The sequence below is a fragment of the Anabrus simplex genome, chromosome 1, assembly GCF_040414725.1.
Source record: "Anabrus simplex isolate iqAnaSimp1 chromosome 1, ASM4041472v1, whole genome shotgun sequence".
NCBI lineage: Eukaryota > Metazoa > Arthropoda > Insecta > Orthoptera > Tettigoniidae > Anabrus > Anabrus simplex.
In genome coordinates this window covers 714,384,295-714,408,599 of record NC_090265.1, presented here as the reverse complement: position 1 = coordinate 714,408,599, position 24,305 = coordinate 714,384,295, and the positions used below count along the sequence as shown (strand labels likewise).

General features: G+C 38.7%; 1 protein-coding gene across 1 annotated transcript in view; it reads right to left on the bottom strand.

The window, feature by feature from the left end:
- Positions 1-24,305, bottom strand: part of LOC136856761 (dynein intermediate chain 3, ciliary) — a 153,387-nt gene that overhangs the window by 63,483 nt on the left and 65,599 nt on the right. Inside the window, exons 7-8 of the mRNA XM_068230495.1 lie at positions 8,430-8,576; positions 6,226-6,411 (exon numbers count right to left, since the gene is read on the bottom strand). Coding sequence (XP_068086596.1) covers positions 6,226-6,411; positions 8,430-8,576 — 333 coding nt within the window. The remainder of the gene's footprint in view (positions 1-6,225; positions 6,412-8,429; positions 8,577-24,305) is intronic.

Sequence of the window (24,305 nt, the reverse complement as noted above, 5' to 3'; positions counted from 1 at the left end):
TGGGAGAAAGGTATAATTGTACCTATATTCAAGAAAGGCAGCAGACGGAAATGTACCAAGTACCATAGCATCACTCTACTCAATCGTGGACTAAAAATTCTGGAAAAAAATATAGAGGATAGATTACGAGAAATTGTAGAACCACCTTTAGAAGAGGAACAATAAAGCTTTAGGCCCGGAAGATCAACAACAGATCTTATATTTGCTGTCAGGATGCTAATGAAAAAAACATTGGGAAAAAGAGAAGCCTTTATATCCACTGTTCCTTGACATCGAAAAGGCCTATGACAGCATACCAAGGGAGCTTATTAAGAGTGCCTGAGAAAGCTCAAGTCTAATTTCAAAAGTTAAAGTGCTATACGAGAAAACCAGAAGCTGTGTCAAGTCGGTTCTGGACTGTCAGACTGGTTTGAGACAAAAAGGGGAGTACAACAAGGTAGTGCTTTGTCGCCCCTATTATTTATCATTGTAATGGATACCATATTATAGGCGCTAAAAGAAAAGAGGCAACAAGACTTAAAAGCATTTGCAGATGATATAGTACAAATTTGGGGTAACTCAGAGAAAGATGTGGAAGAGAGACTGCAGGGGTGGAGTCAGGAGTTTGAGAGATATGGATTAAACATCAACAAGGCTAAAACAGTGGTGTTGAAGGTACAGAAGGGTGACAATCAGCCAGAAATCATGCTAAATGGCACTAAGCTGGACAGCGTCACAGAAAATATTTTTTTTTTGCTGGCGGCTTTACGTCGCACCGACACAGATAGGTCTTATGGCGACGATGGGATAGGAAAGACCTAGGAGTTGGAAGGAAGCGGCCGTGGCCTTAATTAAGGTACATTTGGCTGCTGTGAAAATGGAAAATCACAGATAACCATCTTCAGGGCTGCCGACAGTGGGATTCAAACCCAGTATCTCCTGGATGCAAGCTCACAGCCACGTGCGTTTAACCGCAAGGCCAACTCGCCCGGTGTCACAGAATTTAAGTACTTGGGTAGTATAATGTCCAAGGATATCTAAGCTAAATATGTAAACAGTCGAATCAGCAAAGGAATACATTTTTACCTCTAAGTAAGACAGCTACTGTGGGATAAACAAGTACCACCCAAAACCAAGATGACACTGTATAAATCATACTACACCCCTATCCTCACATACAGCCTGGAAACCGCTACATTAACAAGAAAGGACAACTCGAAACTCCAAGCAGCAGAAATGAAGTTCCTACACACAATGATCCAAAAGACCAGGAGGGATAAAATCAGGAATGAAAAAGTCAGAGAAGACATAGGACTGGAAGACTCCTTACTCCACAAAATCCAAAAGGCAAGACTGAAGTGGTTTGGTCATATGAAAAGAATAGTCTGCAAGAAAGGAGTATGAAAGAGAAATAAGGGGAAAGAGACCAGTGGGCAGACCTAGAGAAAAATGGACAGACTTAGTGAAGAAGAAGTATGTAGAGGAGAGAGGTCAGGACTGGGAGCGGATTGTGAATGAAGAATGGTTCGTGGACCGAACAAAATGGAAGGGGCTCGTATACCACACGTGGGAAAATGGAGTTGGTCAACGATGATGATGATGATGATGATGATGATGACTAGTACTATTGTATTGTACATCACCTATTTATCATACTGTATTTTGTACATTTGCTCATTAAATATTTAATGAACCTCATATTTTATCATTATCAGAATGATGAACGGTTTATTCAGTGAACTGAACTTGGCTATGAAGCGTTGATCATATTTCACCACTCCATCGTGAAACACGGCTTCTCTTGTAGTCCGAGGCGGAAGTGCGCCATGTGTCGACACACTGCTTCAATGTGCCATCACAAGACACTGTCAGGTACTGCTTATAGGAACACTGTTTCTCTTGCTGTCCGAGACGGAAGTGCACTATGTGTCGACACATGCCTTCATGTGTACTTCCCCATGCCTTCGCTAGACACTGTCCAGGTACTGTTTGTCTTGCAGTCCGAGACGGAAGTGAGCCGTGCTTCGATGCACTTCTCCAAAGCAGTTCGCTGTGCCATATCGAACGTTTCTGAAACAGTCAGCAGTGTCACTTTGCCCATCTCTAGTAAACAAACCTTTCACAAGCAGATAACTGCTCAATGTTTGCCCCTGTCACTTGTCTGAATGTTATTAGAGAATTTAGGACAGTTGCATTCAAGAGTCTTTTGAACAGATTTATATAGTGTACTGGTTCCTCCTCATCGGCACTCTCATCATTTATCACTGCATTCGCCACAGCCACATCATCTACGTATTTCATTATCACTGCCGCTAATATTGTCACTACTACTTCTGACTAAATTTTCATCTGAATTATACAATATTTCAAGCATGTTACTGTCAGTCAAACTGCCAAACTATAATTGGAGCTTGTCACTGTGTGCGGTGCATCACACAGACTGTGCAGCCGCAGCGAGACCCAAAGCAACAGGGCGAACCTGATTGAGGGAAATAACATTTATGACAAAACAAACCAACTCGATACACATTTCAGATAAAAGGCCGAGACATCGTCTTTCAAATGAGGTATGTACCATGCACAACTAGTTTTTGTATTGTATGACAGAAAGCAGCACTAACTGATATCTACACAGAGTGCTGGTGGAGAGTTACGAAAATATTTCAAGCCAGGGAAAAAAGACAAATACAATAAATAAAAGACAAATATGTGCCCGTTGCATTTTATGACGTGTTTCAAAATGGCGTCAAAGTGGAGGTATGGACCACACAGGCCGGAATTGTATGAAAAGAATCATAAGTTAGAAGTTTATAGGAGGCCATGACCAAGTTGGAGCATACAATTTTAAAAGGCTGTGAGGAGAGAACAGAACAGTATCAAATGAATTGTTTCGAAAAAAACAAGTAAAATATAAGATATTATTATTAACTCACTTACCAAATTGAAGAGATTGAGAACAGACAAATATCAATTCAGCTGCAATGGAAAAGGAGAATAACTGCTACGATAGACGGAATTACACAATTATTGCCCTTGGTAAACGAGAAAATACAGCGTAATACTTATTATTCAACATTGAAGAGTGGAATCGCGGTGTGAAATAAGGAAATTTGATTCAAATACGTTCACCAGTTGGACCGATACGAAGCAATAAGACACGTTGAATATCATTAAAAACAGAGCTTAGAAAGCAAGAAGAAAATATTCTGAAATCATTTGCCTGAGAAGAGAAATTAAGGAATAATTAAGCGTTTGAGAATAGAAATATCGAGCAAAATTATAGATGAAGAAAAAAAAAAAAGATTGAAGACAATGAAACAAGTGTTAAATATTTGATTGATTGGACTGATAAGAAAGACATAAGGATATTGACAAGAGATATTATTATTTTAAGAAGGTTTAAAAAATGAACAATTACTCGTTGGAATTCCTGAATTTTATCACTAGCTCAAGAATGAAGAAGCAGATGTCGTGCTAATTTCGAAGTGGACCGAGCTGGAGATATGAACTGGCCAGCAGACCAGACCTGATGAGGGAAAATACTCCAGTCGTTCCATAGACTGCAGCCAGCCAAGGACCAGAGATGTGACGTGGAGAGCTACAGAAGTTGCCGTACTTGCTGAATGACAAGCTAAGTTTGCTAGATATTGGGTCTTAATTAAGCTAGACACAATTATCTAGTATAATTTACAATAAGTGTGAAATATTTAAGAAGTGAAGTGGCTCAGTGAAGTGATACATTTGAATTATACCTTACTCAGTTATGACAAGATCGATATATCTCGAAAAAGTGGCTATACGTATGGGAGTGAATTATGGTAGCAAATGAGAATATGATTATTTGCGAAAAGAAATGTAGATTATACACAGCGAGATATGAGTATTTGCGTGCATTAGATTTCATTAATGGGTTTTGTGAAGCCATTCATGCTAAGTTAGCGTCATTATGGGATGATATAGAGAGGAATTATGATTTATACAAGTTATTCCTTATTGAATTACGTCATCGGACGGAATTACGAAGTGTTAGAGGTTAGACACTATTCAATGAGAAGAAGTATGATCCAAATAAGTGAATATAGTTGTAACAGAGTTTTATACGTCTTAATAGTTGTGTTTATTTATGAAGATATATGAAAAGTGGTTATGATGGTGACATGGAATTGATTGAGAGATATATAGTTGAGAATGGATTTGTATGAAGCGATTGGAGGAAAGTAATAGTAAGATATGTTGCAATAAGACGTAATAAGGGATGCTAAATGTTTTATATTTAGATATGGATCAAATATGTGAAGCAAGCACATTGAAAGAGATACGTCGACATAAGACAGGGTATGAATGACAAGCCCATATGCGTAGATGAGAATAAATGGTTTCTACAATGTCAATCACAGCTGTTGTTGTACGGAAATACTTATAGCAAATGACAAATTGTGATAATGCACATAACGGAAGATGAAATGAGCGTGTAGCCGTATTGTGTAACATAAATAGATAATATCGAGATATCATAATTGAGATTTAGAGGAGTCACTTAGATAAACTTGTCATGATAATATAAGCCTCGTGAAAGGTCAAACGCATATCGAGAGGAAATGAATAAGGTTAATTAATAACTACTTTAGTTAGGAATGTGATATAGATTATTTTATATTTTGAAAGATGATTCATGGTTATTTTTAATACGTAAATATGATAGACTAGGAAGATAGGTGCCGAGATTTTGGAAGGCAATAGGAGTAGTAACCTAAGCAAGTCATTCAACAAAAATATCGATATAAAAGCGACATTAATAAAATAGTGCAGATTGCAAGATTTTAAAGAAAACGTTTGGAAACAAACTGAGATGTATGATGGTGGTTATGATGGTGACATGGAATTGATTGAGAGATATATAGTTGAGAATGGATTTGTATGAAGCGATTGGAGGAAAGTAATAGTAAGATATGTTGCAATAAGACGTAATAAGGGATGCTAAATGTTTTATATTTAGATATGGATCAAATATGTGAAGCAAGCACATTGAAAGAGATACGTCGACATAAGACAGGGTATGAATGACAAGCCCATATGCGTAGGAGTAGTAACCTAAGCAAGTCATTCAACAAAAATATCGATATAAAAGCGACATTAATAAAATAGTGCAGATTGCAAGATTTTAAAGAAAACGTTTGGAAACAAATTGAGATGTATGATGGTGACATGGAATTGATTGAGAGATATATAGTTGAGAATGGATTTGTATGAAGCGATTGGAGGAAAGTAATAGTAAGATATGTTGCAATAAGACGTGAATGATAAACTTTCTTTCATTTTAATGATCATTTTAACGATGTAATTGACTGATTGAATATTTTTTTCATACAAGATGAAATGTAAAAATATGTTAGCTCATGTCAGGAATGAAATTAATTTTTTTTGAAAGCCAGCGCTGACTTAAACGAATACATGTAAATAGTAATTGATTTTATGAGATGTTTGGAAGAATATCAGCATATGCTACTTTCTCTTGTCTTTAATAAATCATTTAGCTTAATAAATTTTTATTATTATTTATTTTTAAATATGTGAGTAATTTGTAGATATTAGGTGTATGTTGACTTAGTCTTTAAGCTAAGTTCATGCGATTTACTATGATACCTGCAATGATTTTAAAATGCGATAGGATGGAGACGTTCATCTGGAGATCAAACATTTCGTGTGTGATCCGAATCTTTTCTCTGAATTCACGTTAAGATAAATTATTTTATGAAGATTTACCCTGAGAAGAACAGCTACCAGGATATTTTTACATGTGTCGTACCTGGACGCGGGATGGGCGCACGTTCAATAAATAAACCACACTCTGAAGAAAGAACATCATGCGAAAAGATAAACCTCTCAAGTCATGATTTCTTTATTTTATTCTGTGGGAAGAAATGAAGCAAACAGACTTAAAAATGAGAGATTATTCCTGAGACTTGCTTGACGAAAAATGTATCCTTGCACAAACAACTAAATGAACTATGATTCTTATTTTACAACCCTTATAAACCCCAACATTTCTTCTTGGAATCAAAATCATTTGCATTTCGATAACTCCAAAACTCTTTACGCTACAACCATAAATGCGAAGCCAAGGTCGGCAGCTACAGAAGAGAAGAGGGTCTATACCACATATAGAGGTTGGTGCTGAGGGTTAAGGCCCCTCAAAAGGATCATGGTGAACATCGCTGCTTTCACCTGTAATACTGTTTCACTTACCTTGGCGACGATGCTGAAGAACTCCTTCTCGGCTTTTGCTATGAGACCGGTTTGCCCAAGTAGAGAAGGATGCGATGTCCTGCTCTCCCTGCCGAGTTCTTTGTCCCCTTTCGTTTTCAGTTTGAGTCGTATCTCCCTCAGTTTTGTCTCCAAGATCTTCTCACGACGACTCTCACGTTCCAGCATCTGTAGAAACAAATCAAGAAAATCATGAAAACCAAACCAAAAACAGCTCTCAATGCCTGATGAACTTTGCATCAGGAACGAACCTACTAATGAGTATGTGTTTCTTGAAAATGAAAATCCACAGCCTGTTTCCAGTCATTTGACCGGGTCAGGAATGGAATGAATGAAACTCCCATCTAGTGGCGAGGATAGGAACTGTGCCGGCTGCCGAAGCCTGTCGCACTCCTCTGGGGCAATGATTAATGACTGATAGATGAAATGAATAATTATATTAGAATGTGTTGCTGGAATGAATAATAACAGGGAAAACTGGAGTACCCGTAGAAAAACCTGTCCCGTCTCCGTTTTATCCAGCACAAATCTCACATGGAGTGACCAGGATTTGAACCACGGAACCCTGCGGTAAAAGGCCGGTGTGCTGCCGCCTGAGCCACGGAGGCTCTTGCATGTATTTCTTCAGAAGTAATAATGAAGTTTCTAAACCTCTCATATTTCTCACTGGGCTGATCCCGTATCCTGGTAATTGAACCAAGTATACCTTTGCAACTTCAAGTAAGTAACCTCTACTAGAAATTTCAATGGCATGGTGTTTGAGATGAGAATTGTAGCCATTTCCATTTTACTTGCTCTCAAACACTGTCCACCTCTTTCCACCTACAGGTATTCAAAGCTTCAATTTACAGCTGCCTCAAAGTATTTTAAAATACAGACAGTTTATTTTTAAGTCAGTGTTCCTGTCCATCCTAGCTTCTACTCTTGCTTGTTCCATTTCCATCACCTGGAACTTATCTATCTGAATTTGTGCGCGACTGTAGTTAACAAGCAATCCAGGTTAGTCGTTCATGACATCACTGTAAACAACGGTGGGTGGGTGGGTGTCTATCTGTCACAGAACACGTAACGGGCATCATGAGACTAAATTCCCCTCAGCCAAGCACCTGGAAATGGTTTCGGCAGAAACAGGGCCTGTAGTGGTACTTCATGAGCCTGGATGGCAGAATCTGTAAAAGATGGATCTGTTTGTGCTTGTTGGAGAATCAGATGATCATCTCCTGATGGTCATTCAAGGTCATCCTGAGTCCAGGTGCATCGTGTGCATCCCTCACACATCCACTGGTGCCAACATACCTGTACAGTCTGCTCAGACTGACTTAGGTGACAGGTGATTTGTTGCCTTTAGAAGAAAGAAGAATAGACTTCTTTCTCCTTGATTTATTGATATGACCCTCCAGTCTCACACATTCCAAAAATGGATGACTGCGCAAACTCTCTTCAGTTACATTGCAGAGGCATGGTGAGTATTTGATGAGCTTTCCACAAGAAGAAGCTGCATTCCACTGTGACTGAGTAGCCTCTGTGAGCGTTTACATAGGCCACAGGTGGCAAGACAATTCAACTAATCATGTCACTACACTCATCGTTTGAATATCTGCTTGAAATGTATCTGCATGCAGAGTTTGCGATCAATACAAGAATTTCTTCTTGGTGCATCATTTCTTTTACATGAATATATCTTATGGGTGGGGTCATCTGAAAATTTGTTTAATGCAACAAAATGTGTGACAGAAGCGACATCACGTTAGTCATTACCCTAGGCCTTGGTCGCCAAAGATGCTGTGGCTGTGGATTTGTATGAATAGACTGTGTTGAAATAGAATGACGTCACATTAGTTATTGCCGTAGGCCTTGGTATCACGAACCTCTACTCAGCATCACCAAGGCACCTTGACTAGATAAAGAACCTCTGTATCCATCTCTATGAAATGATGCACATACAACATTCATTATCAATATTTGTGTTTCATTTATTGAAAGACATATTCATGATCATTAACTTATGGCAAAGGGAAAAGTTTCTTTTTTGTTGTTGTGATGAATGCTTATGAAGGATGCTGTACAAAATATCTTGCAAGTGTGATCTAAGTGAGGCAATATCAGCATTACATCCATTGTTGAACTTTGTTTTAATGCCTTTTGATTTCATATTTCTGGAGTGCTATCGGCCATGTGATACTCACATGAGTAAGCAGAGCTTTGTCGTTCCGCTGGTTGATGGCGAGGCTCTCAGACACCTCCACTAAATAGGAGGTCCCCATGTTGTTTCCTACAGCTACCAGCTGTCCCTGGTCATGAACTCTGAGGCATCTCAACTGGTAGTCACACACCTGAAAACACAGTGGGAATCATCACTTGCTGTATGCATATACACTGTATTTTCCCAATCCCTATTGGACATTACAAATGTTCTGTGCCCAGCTTACGAGTCTGCTGGACTGCTGGCTAAATTACTTAAAATGGTGATAGTCATGATTATTGTTTTAAGGTGAAGTACATTCTGTCTCAAATCTAATCAGAAGTTAAAGAGGAAAAGGTCTGATCCTTCAAAGAATGAAGGCATTGGAAAAGAGAAACAGAAGGGCAACAATGGGCATGAAAATTTAAGACTCCCTAGATAAAGGAAATATTAAACAAATAATCTCTGTACATCACAGAAAATAATTATCAAAAGTATTGGCAATGTTGAAATACTGAAATATATGGGAGTAAATTTCTCTAAAACAGTCACCATAAATAGTAATAAAGTTATTAAAAACCTTAAAGATAAACTGGAGTAATTAATCGCTACTCCACTTCTGAACGCTGATAAAAAATTCAAGGTACTGAATAACCATATATGGCCAATGTTTGTGTATCTGTTACAGAATACCCTGCTTGATCAGTTGCCGAAAGGATTCGAGAGCTGTTTGTTTTACGTTGCACCGACACAGAATAGGCCTTATGGCGACGATGGGATAGGGAAGGCCTAGGAATGGGATGAAAGCGACCATGGCCTTAATTAAGGTACAGCCCCAGCATTTGCCTGGTGTGAAAATGAGAAACCATGGAAAACTATCTTCAGGGCTTCCGGCAGTGGGGTTCGAACTCACTATCTCCCGGATGCAAGCTCACAGCTGCGCGCCAAAAGGATTCCTTAAGAATGTGGACCAGTTCTTAAAGAGCGTGCTCAAAGAGATTCTTTCACTTCCTGTTTATGTTCCAGATGTCACAATTTATTCACCTACAAAATACAAAGGTTTAGTATTAGTTAAGGCCTCGTGGGAAGCATTTATTCAACATCTTTATGTTCTTGAGATGTCTCTCTTATTCACGTGCACATGCATGCAATGTTATCACATGTTGCCATTGCAATATCAGATATTTCATTTCATTATGTTTTTGATGGCCAATCTGAAAATGTTCTTGTGAAATATGGTTCCATTCTTTTAATTTTATTGAATTCTTCAATCTTCTAATTCACTGTAAATGTGGTTTATAAGATGTTACGTATTTTAATTTCTCTTCGAAGATCATTCATAACAAAATATCAGGTCTTTCTTGTTTTCTTTTGAGAAGGACAAATAAGGATGGTAATTGCCTCATAGTCACAATAGTAATTAGTTACATTTAATTTTTATCTATTGCAGTTACCAGGGAGCCTTTCCTAAGGGTTTTACAATGTGCAGGTTTCTGTCATCATCATCGGTTTGTCCTTCCAGCGAGTCTCCGTCACCAGAATAATTGGTGTGGTAGATGACATTTGGATATTCAGCATATATGGCCAAGCCACTGCAATCTTCCATCATGAATTCTTTGATTGTTGGTTAATTTCCACACTTCAGTCTGATGGTTTCATTACAAAACCAGTCAGCATTCACCCAAGACGCAGCATTTGGAATACTTCCAATTTGCCAATGTCTACATAGAACTGGAAGAAGGAGGGAGTGAAAGATGCAGACTTAGTTTTGATCATGACACTGTGTTCCTTCCACAAGCACCATTCAAGTGATACAAAGCCAGCTACAACGAACTTTAGCAGCTGAGGCCACTTTCTTCTTCTGCACTACTGAATCGATATATTTGAATTCAGCGACTTGCATTATTTCCAGCAAGGTAAACTTTTGTCTGTGTTGAAGGGAAAGTAACGTACAACAAGGCAATAGAGACTACGTTCGATGCCGCTTTTTATATTTTTAAAAATGTTAATAAAATACTATAAACGGTCCGTTATTGGAAATTATAAATTTTCCAGCTAACTCGTTCTTGGTTGCCATCGTTTTGTCCCATTGTGCCAATTTGGGCTCATCAGTTGGTAACTAGCACACCGTGGTTGGTGCATATAATGGAGGCCACTGTGTAGGCTACTTGGAGCCACAGGCAGTGACAATGCACTATGAGAGACTTGGTCTCTTTTACAAAAATTGAGCCTGCCAGGCTATCAGATGATATTGATTTCCATAGGGAAATTTATGTATATATTGGAATTATGAATTTACTCATTCAGCACAAATATTTCAGGTTCCCTATGGGAATCAATATCTATATCAAATAAAATACATCATGACAGAGTGGTCACTAGAGTTTTTGAATGTCAGGAATTAAGGGAGAAAGAAAGATAGCATTGGGATTCTATCTTCACATACGAGACCTTTTATAAAGTCCCGTCCAGTGCGTATTTTTCTTACTCATTTTTATGTGTCTAATTCCACAATATCATCCAGGTGATATAGATGTTGATTCCCATAGGGAACCTGAAATATTTGTCCCAAATGAGTAAATTTATAATACCAATATAGTTGGTCCATTATTGGACATTATAAATTTTCCTTTTCAGTAGGCATTCCCATACATGTTTTCTCTTAACTGTATCATAAGCTTTTTCCAAATCCAAAAATACGAAGATTTCCTTGTTCCTTTTCAGATGTTTTTCCATTATCATTTGCACTGTAAATATCAAGTCTATTGTTGATCTATTCAGTCTAAAGCCATATTGTTCTTCCTCCAACTGTGTTTCTATTATATCCCTCAGTCTTTTGTCTATGACTTTCTCCATTATTTTTAGCCCATGTGATAATAGGGTTATACCTCTATAATTTTCACATTTCTTGCTATTTTCTTTTTTGAAGAATAGTACAATGCTCTCTTGTTGCCAATCTTCAGGTATACTTTCATCCTTCCATATGGCATTGAGGGCTTGGTATAGCCACTGTAGTCCAATGCTTCCTGCTGCCTTAATCATATCAGCAGTGAATTTGTCTTTTCCACTTGCTTTACCTTTGGTCATTGCTTTCACTGCCCTGTCAAGTTCCAACCATGTTATTGGGTTCTCTTCTTTTTCTCCATCTGTTATATCCATTTCCTTATCTCCTTCTTCCTCCAAGCAGTCATCCTCATTATAAAGTTTTTCAAAATACTTAGCCATCACCTTCTGAAGATCCTTTTGCCATGTACTATGGATCCATCTTCTCTCTCTAATGCCTTGATTTTTTCTTTTCAATTTTATTACTCTGTACAATAGTTTCTGATTTCCTCAACTAACTTGCTCAATTTTGTTGTTAAACTCTCCCCAACATTTCTCCCTTTCTTCTTTGATACTCCTCTTCACTTGTAGTTACAATCTTTTGTATTCCACATGTAACCTTTCTACCTTATTCTCATCCCTCTGATACATTTTTTGCTTTTCCTTATCCATTTCTTTCTTCACCTTGTTCCTTTCCTTTAACCTTTCTTTTTGCTTTCCCTCATACCTCAACAGGCTGGTTTGCTTCAACAAATGTCTGTCTTAAATTGTCCCACTCTTCTTCTGCACTACGTATTTCCATGTTAGGCAACTTCCTTTTCATCCAATCTTGGAATGTCATTCTTTTAACCTCATACTCCAATTCCCAAATCCTGATCTTTGGTTTCTTCTTCAGTAGAATTTTAGGGATTTTTACTTGTTTTAATTCCACAATTAATAATCTATGATCACCTTCCATACTTTCAATGGGGATTATCTTTGTATTCATGACGTTTGTTTCAATCCTACTTGGTCTAAAACATATCCCTGTAATTTGCTAAATAAAAATGAGTAAACATTTTTTGTTATTAGTTAGGCTATAATTTAATGGGAGATAAGTTTAATCTCGTAAAAAGGGACCCCACTAGAACTATACAAATGAAATTCAAACACATTTTGGAGTCAAAAGAGACAAATTATTTAGTAAACATGAACCCAGGGCTGCCTACACTGAAGGTGTTGCCTAAAGTACACAAACAAGGAATACCAATTAGACCCATAGTACACTTCAGAAACAGTCCCATATAAAAATCAGCAACATTTATGCACAAATTCTTAAAGAAATATCACAATTTTAGTGCAGGGGCCAGTCTTTGCAACACTATAGAACCAAACACACAGTATTATCCAAGGATAAAAACAATCCACAGCCTAGATATATATTCGAACATTCTGGTTAGTGGAACAATTAACATACTGTATTTAAGGAAATTGATGAATTCATAAACATACTGTATTAACATTTACACTTGAAAGTGTATTCAATATGAATATTTATAAGCAAATAAGAGGTTTAGCTATGGGATCAATGACATCTGGAATCCTGCAGACACATAAATATGGATCACCTAGAATCCACTAAAATAGTAGATAGAATAAAGGGATTATATGTATGGCTGAGGTACATGAATGAGTTTTTTGTTATTATCAATGAATAGAAGCTCAAGCTGGATGTTTTGTTAGAACATTTAAATAATATAAATAAACATATAAAGTTCACCATTGAATCTGAGGGGAATAAAACTCTGAATTATTTAGATGTGATAGTAATCAGAAGGAATGAAAATTTTGAGTAACAAATCTATAAGAAACCCACACAAACAGATGTAGTAATTAATAAAACTTCAAACCATCCGGGACAACACAAGAAAGTGGTATTCTATAGCATGGTTAATAGAGTGATTAACATACCGTTAAAGAAAAATTAGTTCAACAAAGAGATGAACATCATACACGGCATTGCCAGATGAAATGGCCACCCTAAAAGTTACATAAATAGGATAAAGAGTAAGATTATCAACAGGCATAAAACTCTCCTCGTGAACAAGAAAGAAAAATAAAAGTTTGGCACATTTACGTATATCAACAGATAATCCTGGACTGGCTAAATTATTTACTAAACAAAATATTAACATGTCTTTCAGGATTAATAACAACAACAAAATCCTGTTCAACTCCAACAGTATGAATATGAATAGTCTCTACAGTAAATCAGGGGTGTACAAGTTGACATGCCAGGAGTGCAATAAACGGTATGTAGGACAATTAGGGAGAAGTGTGGCAGTGTGTTACAAAGAGCATATCAGTACCAGAAAACATGCCAGATACCTGAACATGTGTGAACACATGCACGACAATAAGCATCAGTTCATGAATATTGAACGTGATATGGTTTTGTTACATCCTTTGCAAAAAGGTAAACATATAAATGTAACATAATTTACTAATTTCATCTCTGTGTTGATGATTTACAATGACAAAGAAGAATTGGGAAGATTGCTCCTCCTGGGCAACAAAACTCTATTTACATGAATAAACTTTATTCAGTATTAGTTTCGGCCCTTTTTCAGTCCATCTTCAGCTTAAAAGATACACATAAATAAAAACTTAAAATACAAATTAGCATACATTAAAACTTATTGGACAAACATACAGTGAAACATGGTGGTGGGGGAGTTAACATGATATCCATTTTAACACACAGTTTGTTAAAATTTAGTTAAAAATCTGTATGAATCTATAATTCTTTGTTCTTGCTGATAAATATTAATACATCTATGTACGTGAAAATAATTAAAACTAGGATTAATAGACTTGTTTATGACTATTTGTAATACAATGTAATATGTTGTTCAATTTACAGTCTGTACTACCTACTAGCTAAACTACATCAAGATTGCGACAGTAAATGTCCTGACACTGACGGGAAAGACAGAAGAACTGGTTGACTTCATGAAAGAAAAAGATATAGCCATAACTGCACTGTATGAGATCAAGTAGAGGGGCACAGGAGAGATTCCTCTGAAAGAAGGATACAGGCTGTATTGCAGCGGAGGACCTGAAGCAAAAAATGGAGTGGCCATCATACTTAGAAAAGAAATCCAAGAATATGTGGAATATACAAAATGCGTCAGCGATAGGATGATGGTGATGAGACTCCAGTTTGAAAATGGCATGAAAGATCTATTTCAGTTGTATGCCCCACAAACGGGTTGCATAGATGACCATCTAGAGGAATTTTTAGAGGAAGCGGAGAGACAGATAGAAGATAAGGAAGTGCTATTGATTGGAGATCTAAATGCACAAGTTGGAATGGAAAGACAAGGAAAGGAAGATGTTGTATGGTCCTTTGGATATGGAAATGTCATCATCATCATCATCCTTTCAGGTATTAGTCCTATAGAAGAACTGTTACGGTCTATACAAAAGATTTGCATTTTCACACCATCTCTTCCTGGGGTGTCCCAAAGATCTCTTCCCACCAGGCCAGTAGTTTATGACTGCTTTGGGGATCCTGCTTCTGTCCATTCTGTTTAGGTGTTCTACCCAATTTCTCTGGAATTCATAGATGTATTCCAATATAGGTCTGCTTTTAAGGTCATTCAGCAAATCTGTAAATGTAAATATGGAAATATGGTGGATTTTTGTATGAGGAACCAAATGATTGTTGGAAACACCTGGTTTAGGAAGAACAGTCAGAAGATTACAAGATATGGCTGGGGAGACAGACGAACAAAGACCGCGATTGATTATATAATCATAGAAAAAGAACACCGGAAGAACCTTTTAGATGTTACAGCCATGCCTGAAGAGCCTTTGGTGGAGATCATAGAGTTGTGATAGAAAACTGAAAGTGGGGAAGATTGAACAACCCCCATTAAGAAGAGAGAAAAGAATTAAAGTATGGAAGTTGAAGGAGAAAAGCATACAAGAAGAATTTCAAAGGGAAATAATACCCTTGGTACCCAGGACAGAGATGGGGAATGTTGAAGATGAATAGAAAAGATATAAGGAAGCACTGGTTGGATGTGCAGAAAAGGTATGTGATACAACGTCAGGAAATGTGAAAGACAAAGAGATACACTGGTGGAATAATAGGGTAAAGATTAAAGTGAACTAAAAGAAAATGGCATGGAAAGAATGGAAAATATCTAAGACTGAAGAAAGTAGAAGAAAATATGTGGAGGCAAAGAATTCGGCCAAGAAAGTAGTGGAGGAAGAAAAGAGGAAAAGCTGGGCCTTACTCACACAGAAATTGAGAGATGATATGCAGGGCAGCAAGAAATTACTGTATGGTATCTTAAGAAACAAAAAGAGAGATCAAGTAAACACCAGATTTGTGAAGGTTGAAGGTGGCATAATATTAACAAAGCCAGAAGAAATAAGTAATAGATGGAGAGAGTATTTTCAGAAGTTGCTGAACATGAGAACTGATGGCAGTCATTCAGTGGACGACTAGGAAAGGCAATTAGTTGATGAAGAAATGGATGAAGAAATTATGATGAATGAAATTGAAATGGCAGTAAGAAAGATGAAGAATGGAAAAACTGCTGGAATAGATGCAATTTCAGGGGAGATGACAAAGGCAACTGGAACTATAGGCTTGCAGTGGACATCGAGTTCTCAGGAGTATCTGGGAGAATAAGGAGGTCCCTGAGGATTGGCAAAAAGGAATAATCATCCCAATTTTCAAGAAAGGCGAATAAGAAAGTATTGAAGAACTACAGGGGAATTACTCTGATATCCCATGTTGCTAAGATAATGGAGAGGATATTGGAAAGTAGGATAAGATTGAGGGTTGAAAATCAGATCCAGGAAAATCAGTTTGGTTTCAGAAGTGGAAGGTCAACAATAAAGCCCATTTTCATTTATGAGACAACTAATGGAAAAGCAATGGGAGTATGGGAATGATACGGTGATGACATTCATTGACATTGAAAAGGCATATGACTGTATCTCCAGGACTAAAGTTTGGGACAGTCTGGTGCAAAAAGGAATTGGACAGGGATTAATAAAAATGATCATGGCAATGAACAAGGAATGTTGTAGTTGCATGCAAACACAAGTTGGTTTAAAATCACTAGTGGGCTGAGACAGGGAAGTGTTCTATCGCCAATCCTGTTTACAATAGTAATGAATGACATCATGAGAACAGCAAAAGCAACATCTGGAGGAAGAGAAATGAATATCATGTTATTTGCAGATGATATTATGATCTGGGGTGAACAGGACATGAAGGTTCAAGAACAGTTCGATGTGGTGAATGGGAAGATCAAAGAATGTGGATTGAAAATAAGTGTGGAAAAGAGTAAAAATCTTGTTATGACTAGAGGAGAGAAAGAAGGGAAGTAGTGGAGACGTTCATATTACACCCTTCCGGGCCTCGAATAGATGACCCGGGCATGATAATGCCTCCACGTAACATGGTAAACATCCATGGATGAGACTAGAGTGAAGAGCGCCTCGAACTGCCTAACGGGCTTCGAACTGCTCCCCTCCTATTTTCTGTGCTGGCCTCGGCAGCTTGAGCACTTGGGGGGAAAGGGTATGTTCGCAAGAAGAAAAACAAATACTTAAGATGGAGCCTTATGTAATATGAAAGTAGGATTCTCTGGGTTCAACTGTCTACTGGATACTGCTTAGCACTGCTACAAATGACAAGAATCATATAATGGGGGTTACAAATACTAATTTATTCAAAATATGACATAAAAAAAATACAACCCTATACAATGAACTCTCCGCATATGGCAGGAAAAGAAAATAATTAACACTTTAAATTCGATTCGCCTGAGGGCGCTGTCTGCACAAAGGTATAATTGAGGTTTTGCGACTACTATCGTCTATCTTTCCCTCATTAGTTCATACCGTTGTCATTACATTTTAATATTCTGTCGATCACACCGTGATATGAGCTGATGTCCCCCTACGTGATACATACTGTTCTTAGCACGTAATTAACCGGTTCCTACATTACATGATTGCCATATTAAAAGGATATTTACATAATACACAGACAAAAACACACATACCACTGAGCTAAACCCCGGACTTCCCTATCTGCCACCAGGACAAAACAACGTTGAACATCGGTTCTGTTTGAACTCAAAATAATGCACACTAAATACTAAACACACTCATATGTACACATCATGCATAAATGGGGCCCTTCCTGCAAGAAAAAAACAGGGTTATCACTGTCTTCTGCCCCCGGCGCAAGCTTAATGGAAGCTTGCCCAAGGTGGCCCATTCTGACCCGGGGCTCGAACTGGATGACTCCCGACTGAGAGGTACATTCCTGAAATCCCAAAACTAGATACGGTCTCATACTACCGGATATTGGGGGAGATCCATAATAATTTATTAATTACCTTCGAAATCGCCGTGATATTATCATTGCATAAGTGTTCTTAGCTGAACCATTTAAAACAAACAAGCAAGCACGGTGTGGAGGCCCAGAGCTGAGTCTTATGACAATAGCCCGGCAGGGCCACTCTGTTGCGAAGGGAGAGGAGCAAACACGCACAAAAAAAAGAAGGGAAGGTCATTCGCTTTCGTACTACCATCACTCATTCATTGGTCACACCGGATTCTTCTCTCAATTACAATGGCCAGCCGTCCTTTCTTGGAGACACATATCTATGGCTCACTTCATTTGTTTATTCATCTTACCGCAGAATTCCCAAGAGATACTCATTTACTCTCTACCTTCTCATTCTTATCGTTGAGCGCCGAATGTGTGCAGTATCACTTCCGAATTATCTCATCGTAACATTATCTGGGCGTTCGGCCCTCTCATTACATCTCATATTGCGTATCTTCTTTCCTTGGGCAGAGGACCCTCATGATTCCTCAGTTCCACGCTTCTCATCCTCTTCGCTCAGCGCATATGCATATTTTATATTTTGACCATACATTAAAGACCCTGGCTTCCCTGGGTCTCATGCCGGTTACAGACAAAAACTCCAGACTATTCTGGTTAAATAATCAAGAACCACGGAAAACTCGCAAACTGTCCCTCACAATTATACCTAAATAACACATTTATGTACCTCTCTCGGTCAGGATCTCTTCTCTCTTGCTGCACATGCAATTATTATAAGTATAAGCTCGCATGCATTGTCTGACTGACTCATGAATTTCCCCAGCATATACACCGACTGACATTGACAATGCAACACCAAGGAGGAGTGGTTCGAAAGGGATGAAAGTTGGGGAAAAAACAGAGACGGCACGGACGAATAATTGATGTTTATTTCAAACCGATATGCAGGTTACACAATGCGCACAGCATCGACTCAGTAGGATGTAGGACCACCGCGAGCGGCGATGCACGCAGAAACACGTCGAGGTACAGAGTCAATAAGAGTGCAGATGGTGTCCTGAGGGATGGTTCTCCATTCTCTGTCAACCATTTGCCACAGTTGGTCGTCCGTACGAGGCTGGGGCAGAGTTTGCAAACGTCCAATGAGATCCCACACGTGTTCGATTGGTGAGAGATCCGGAGAGTACGCTGGCCACGGAAGCATCGGTACACCTCGTAGAGCCTGTTGGGAGATGCGAGCAGTGTGTGGGCGGGCATTATCCTGCTGAAACAGAGCATTGGGCAGCCCCTGAAGGTAGGGGAGTGCCACCGGCCGCAGCACATGCTGCACGTAGCGGTGGGCATTTAACGTGCCTTGAATACGCACTAGAGGTGACGTGGAATCATACGCTATAGTGCCCCAAACCATGATGCCGCGTTGTCTAGCGGTAGGGCGCTCCACAGTTACTGCCGGATTTGACCTTTCTCCACGCCGACGCCACACTCGTCTGCGGTGACTATCACTGACAGAACAGAAGCGTGACTCATCGGAGAACACGACGTTCCGCCATTCCCTCATCCAAGTCGCTCTAGCCCGGCACCATGCCAGGCGTGCACGTCTATGCCGTGGAGTCAATGGTAGTCTTCTGAGCGGACGTCGGGAGTGCAGGCCTCCTTCAACCAATCGACGGGAAATTGTTCTGGTCGATATTGGAACAGCCAGGGTGTCTTGCACATGCTGAAGAATGGCGGTTGACGTGGCGTGCGGGGCTGCCACCGCTTGGCGGCGGATGCGCCGATCCTCGCGTGCTGACGTCACTCGGGCTGCGCCTGGACCCCTCGCACGTGCCACATGTCCCTGCGCCAACCATCTTCGCCACAGGCGCTGCACCGTGGACACATCCCTATGGGTATCGGCTGCGATTTGACGAAGCGACCAACCTGCCCTTCTCAGCCCGATCACCATACCCCTCGTAAAGTCGTCTGTCTGCTGGAAATGCCTCCGTTGACGGCGGCCTGGCATTCTTAGCTATACACGTGTCCTGTGGCACACGACAACACGTTCTACAATGACTGTCGGCTGAGAAATCATGGTACGAAGTGGGCCATTCGCCAACGCCATGTCCCATTTATCGTTCGCTACGTGCGCAGCACAGCGGCGCATTTCACATCATGAGCATACCTCAGTGACGTCAGTCTACCCTGCAATTGGCATAAAGTTCTGACCACTCCTTCTTGGTGTTGCATTTGCTCTGTCAGTCAGTGTACGATAGCCATCTTGAACATTAACCCATTCCAGTCTGGGCCTTAATATCCCTAACAAACGTTCTGGACTGGACATTTCTAAGGATCTTTAAAACATTATATCTCTGTACCGGTAGTAGATATTGGCATGATTCTTTTTTCTTTGTGCTTGTTTGAGAATCTAATTTTCAAAAGCGCTCTTTGTATCATGTCAACTATCACTTGAGATTTTAAAATTGTTTATATATTATACCTTGTTTTGCGAATGGAAGAAAAGTCTGACGGATAACTAAGCAAGTACAGTTTTCTGAAATACAGTTATATTTACCCTATTTCGCTAATATAAAATGTGCATTGCAATTACAAAACAACAATAATAATGAGTACAATATAAAAACAATTATTCAATAATAATAATAGTAATAATTACAATAACAAAAATGGGAGCTCTTACGAAATTTTATTTTAATTGATAAATTTTGTTAAAACTTACTCAAATGTAAAATTATTGTTCCATTTACCATAAAATACTTCTGAGAAAGAGAAAATAAGTCTTCTAAACAGACAACTTTAGTAATATGTAGACAATCTTACGTATTCACGCAAATATGAAATACGCGGGAACATGCGCTAGGCCGAAAAACGATCACCAATCATAATGAAATGCAAGAAGTTGTTTCGAATTCATATGTCAATAATATGTTCATTTGCACATAAACTTATAATATATCATAAAAGATCGAAAATATCACTTTCGTCAAGCACATGTTCGCCGCGAGAAACCATGTCTTAGAGCTCACTGAATGACATCTACTGATGCACGCAGTTCAAAAATATCGTAAATTCTCTGACTTTGACATATAGTACTGCCATCTGCTTATTCCCTTGTAACTAATACATGAAGAAACACGATGTAACCACCAGAATGCGTGCATAGCTCGTTCTCGATTTTTAGCGAATTGTCAAACCTCACTATGGGCTATGCCCGCAGCGCGTCCTGAACGTAATTTAGACCGGAAAGAGTTAACTAACAGCCTTCGGACATGGTTTTCCCTGCTCATCAACACTACTGTTCCAAACACCCCTAGGGGAACTCAAATATTCTCCTATCCTTGTTTCTCATACTTGCTAGGATATTCTACATAAGAATAACCCCTCATGATAAACTAATCATTAAAAAAATGGGTCGTCCGGGTTGTTAGCTCCCTTGAATTTACGTTAACATGATCAAGAACAATAACATTTCCATATTAGGACATGCATTATTTTACAGCATTTAGGTATTACAAAGGAAAAGTTCATCCTACGCCCCGGTTATACTATAACGTGCTAAGAAAATTATATTTGACATCAACTCATCTGTTTGGTGGCCGTGGTTTTTCCTTCCACGGGAGACCCATGGCGGAGCTTACTGCTGCATGGCCTCGGCGCTGGAGTTGAGCGTGCTGTCCTGCGATCCTCATCCACACCGGTCTGTCATTCTGGTTAGCTCGTTCACTGCTGAAATCTTAAAGTAATCCCAAGGGTAACACTCCACAACTCATCACACGGTCCTCTGTTTACCGCGACACACACAGAGAATTTACACCATGAACAAGCAGGTCATTCTAATCACAGTGGGCACATTCACAGCAGGAATTGATTATTTTCACCATGTTGGTCCGTATTGACTTAATATTCAATGTCAATACTTATACATTTTATTTAATTACCGTAATATGTACATGTTTCGAGAGCCACCGCTCTCTTCTTCAGCGGTGCCAAACATTAATTGATCCTTGGACTATGGTACAATGGTATAATATAACAAGTATATATGAATTTTGAAAATTGTTACAACAATTTCTCTTAGTTTCACCTTTCCTATTTACTATGTCATTTGTTGCAGATTTTACTGGAAATTTCTTAACTAATGTGATCTATTAAATTAATCTCTATATGTTAATTTATGTCCTTATTTACATCTGAAAGAATAATTATTTCTTCTTGACTAAATTTAACATTTACTTGTCATTTAGTGGAAATCATTAAGTAAATCAATTTGTAAAATAATAGATAACATTTATAAATAGTCTTTATCCTAAAATCGTAAAATCATAAATAATAAATATCAATTCGTAAAATAATAAATAACATCTATAAAATTAGTTATCCTTTAAAATGTTTCTGCTCTCTTCTTTCCTCCTAAAGTCTGTTATAATTTTTTAGACCTCTCATATCAGAATATCTTCTCTTAATCTCGTCCAATTCTTCATTGCATCTAATTTATCCAAAAATTAAAATGATGTGATATTGGTCTGCTAGCAGACTGACAACAAGGAAGGAAGGAGGACATATTATTTGGGTTCAGACCAATATCACATCATTTTAATTTTTGGATAAATTAGATGGAATGAAGAATTGGACGAGATTAAGAGAAGATATTCTGATATGAGAGGTCTAGAAAATTATAGCAGACTTTAAGAGGAAAGAAGAGAGCAGAAACATTTTAAAGGACAATTAATTTTATAGATGTTATTTATTTTACAAATTGATTTATTTAAGGATTTCCACTAAATGACAAGTAAATGTTAAATTTAAACAAGAAGAAATAATTATTCTTTCAGATGTAAATAAGGACATAAATTAACATATAGAGATTAATTTAATATATACATTAGTTAAGAAATTTCCAGTAAAATCTGCAACAAATGACATGGTAAATAGGAAAGGTGAAACTAAGAGAAATTGTTGTAACAATTTTCAAAATTCATATATACTTGTTATATTATACCATTGTACCATAGTCCAAGGATCAATTACTGTTTGGCACCGCTGAAGAAGAGAGCGGTGGCTCTCGAAACATGTACATGTACGGTAATAAAATAAAATAAAATGTTTAAGTATTGACAAGGTGGTAAAAATATTTTACAGAAATTCACAGCATGAATCGGGTGGCTCACGAGACTTGAGAACTCTGATTCAGAGTAGCGATTTGGATGATACCAATTTATTGATATCACGTACTCATCTAGGCCGGCATTGTCCATAGCAGACTCCCACTACTCATTTATGAATTATGCTTGCGGCTTAATTAATTGACACGCAGCACATTGAGATTTGCCAAGGCTCGCTTGGCTTCCCACCTACACTTCACAAGGCTTTTGTATTTCACGGCCGCGACGGACACAATAACACTGTCTTAGTATGCGGTCAATAGGTTTCGGACTGTAAAAACTGGAACACAATGTAACACACTGTCCTCTCTTAGCGACCCGCTAGGAACTGTCTTCTGCGAGGGCCCGCCCGGCCTTTATTATCTTTACACTGGAAGACTATGGGCGTAAACGTTTCACGGTTCATTAAGGACAACAGCTCCTTTCATCCCAGGAATTCCAGACATTTAAATGGTGTGTATTGTAACCCTCTCTTTCTGCTTCTATTTGAACCAGGTGTGATCTACCGATGATCAGCAGTTCTTATGTAAATTGGTTCCCGCCTTTTCATTATTCCATTAGCGTCTTCTGGTGGGTGGAGTCATCTTTGAGCGCGATTCTTAGCTTGGGGGATGCTTTACATCCACACGTGTTTGCAATCTGTTACTGCAGGACATCTGGTGACCTCCTTTCGTCCCATGAATAAAGTATTCCATATTTTCAGTCTGGGATACGTAGAAAATTCAGCTCTATTCATTGGTGTGCCTCCCATAATTTTCCCATGTCTGGATCAAAATATCCTATAATTTTTACGCGCTAAAATTAGACGTTGGCACCTGTGAAACGTGCATAAAAAACCGGAAGTTCCTTCTGTTACTTTGGAACCCCGGGAAACTAGGCCACACCTCGGGGCGTATTTGACTACCGCAGCGTCGCATCATATCTCCAACTCTGTCTGCGAGTTGAGAGGGCTTTTTCACGGGGTCCTGCCCAACCTTTGCTTTGTTTTCCAGGCAATCTTTTGCAGGTTCTGTTCTGGCCAGACGCTGCTCGATCCCCATCACCCATCATCCTACAATGACGCGACTTTTAGAAGTGATTTTAATAGGGTAGAAAGGCACCTATGATTTCAATGAGCTGTACAGGACACTGTACGGTTTCAATATACCTGGGGAGTGAATTAATGGTGAATGCTCACCTGGATGTTGAGATTAGTAAGAGGATTCAAGCTGGAAGCTCTTTCTATCATAGTGTAAGAAACATGTTATAGGATAAAGATGTGCCAATGGAAGCAAAGGAAACTATGCACAGGATGTATTATGTGCCCATAACAACTTATGGAGCAGAAACTTGGACAATGACAAAGAAGGATGAGAGTCGAATACAGGGAGCCGAAATGAAGTTCTTGAGGAATATGATACAGAAGAGTAGAAGAGACAAAATAAGGAATGAGAAAATCCGCGAAATTGGAGTGGAAAAAATGAATGATGAGAAGAGCCGACTAAGATGGTTTGGGCACATAAAGCAAATGAGTGATGAAAGAATGCCAAAAAAA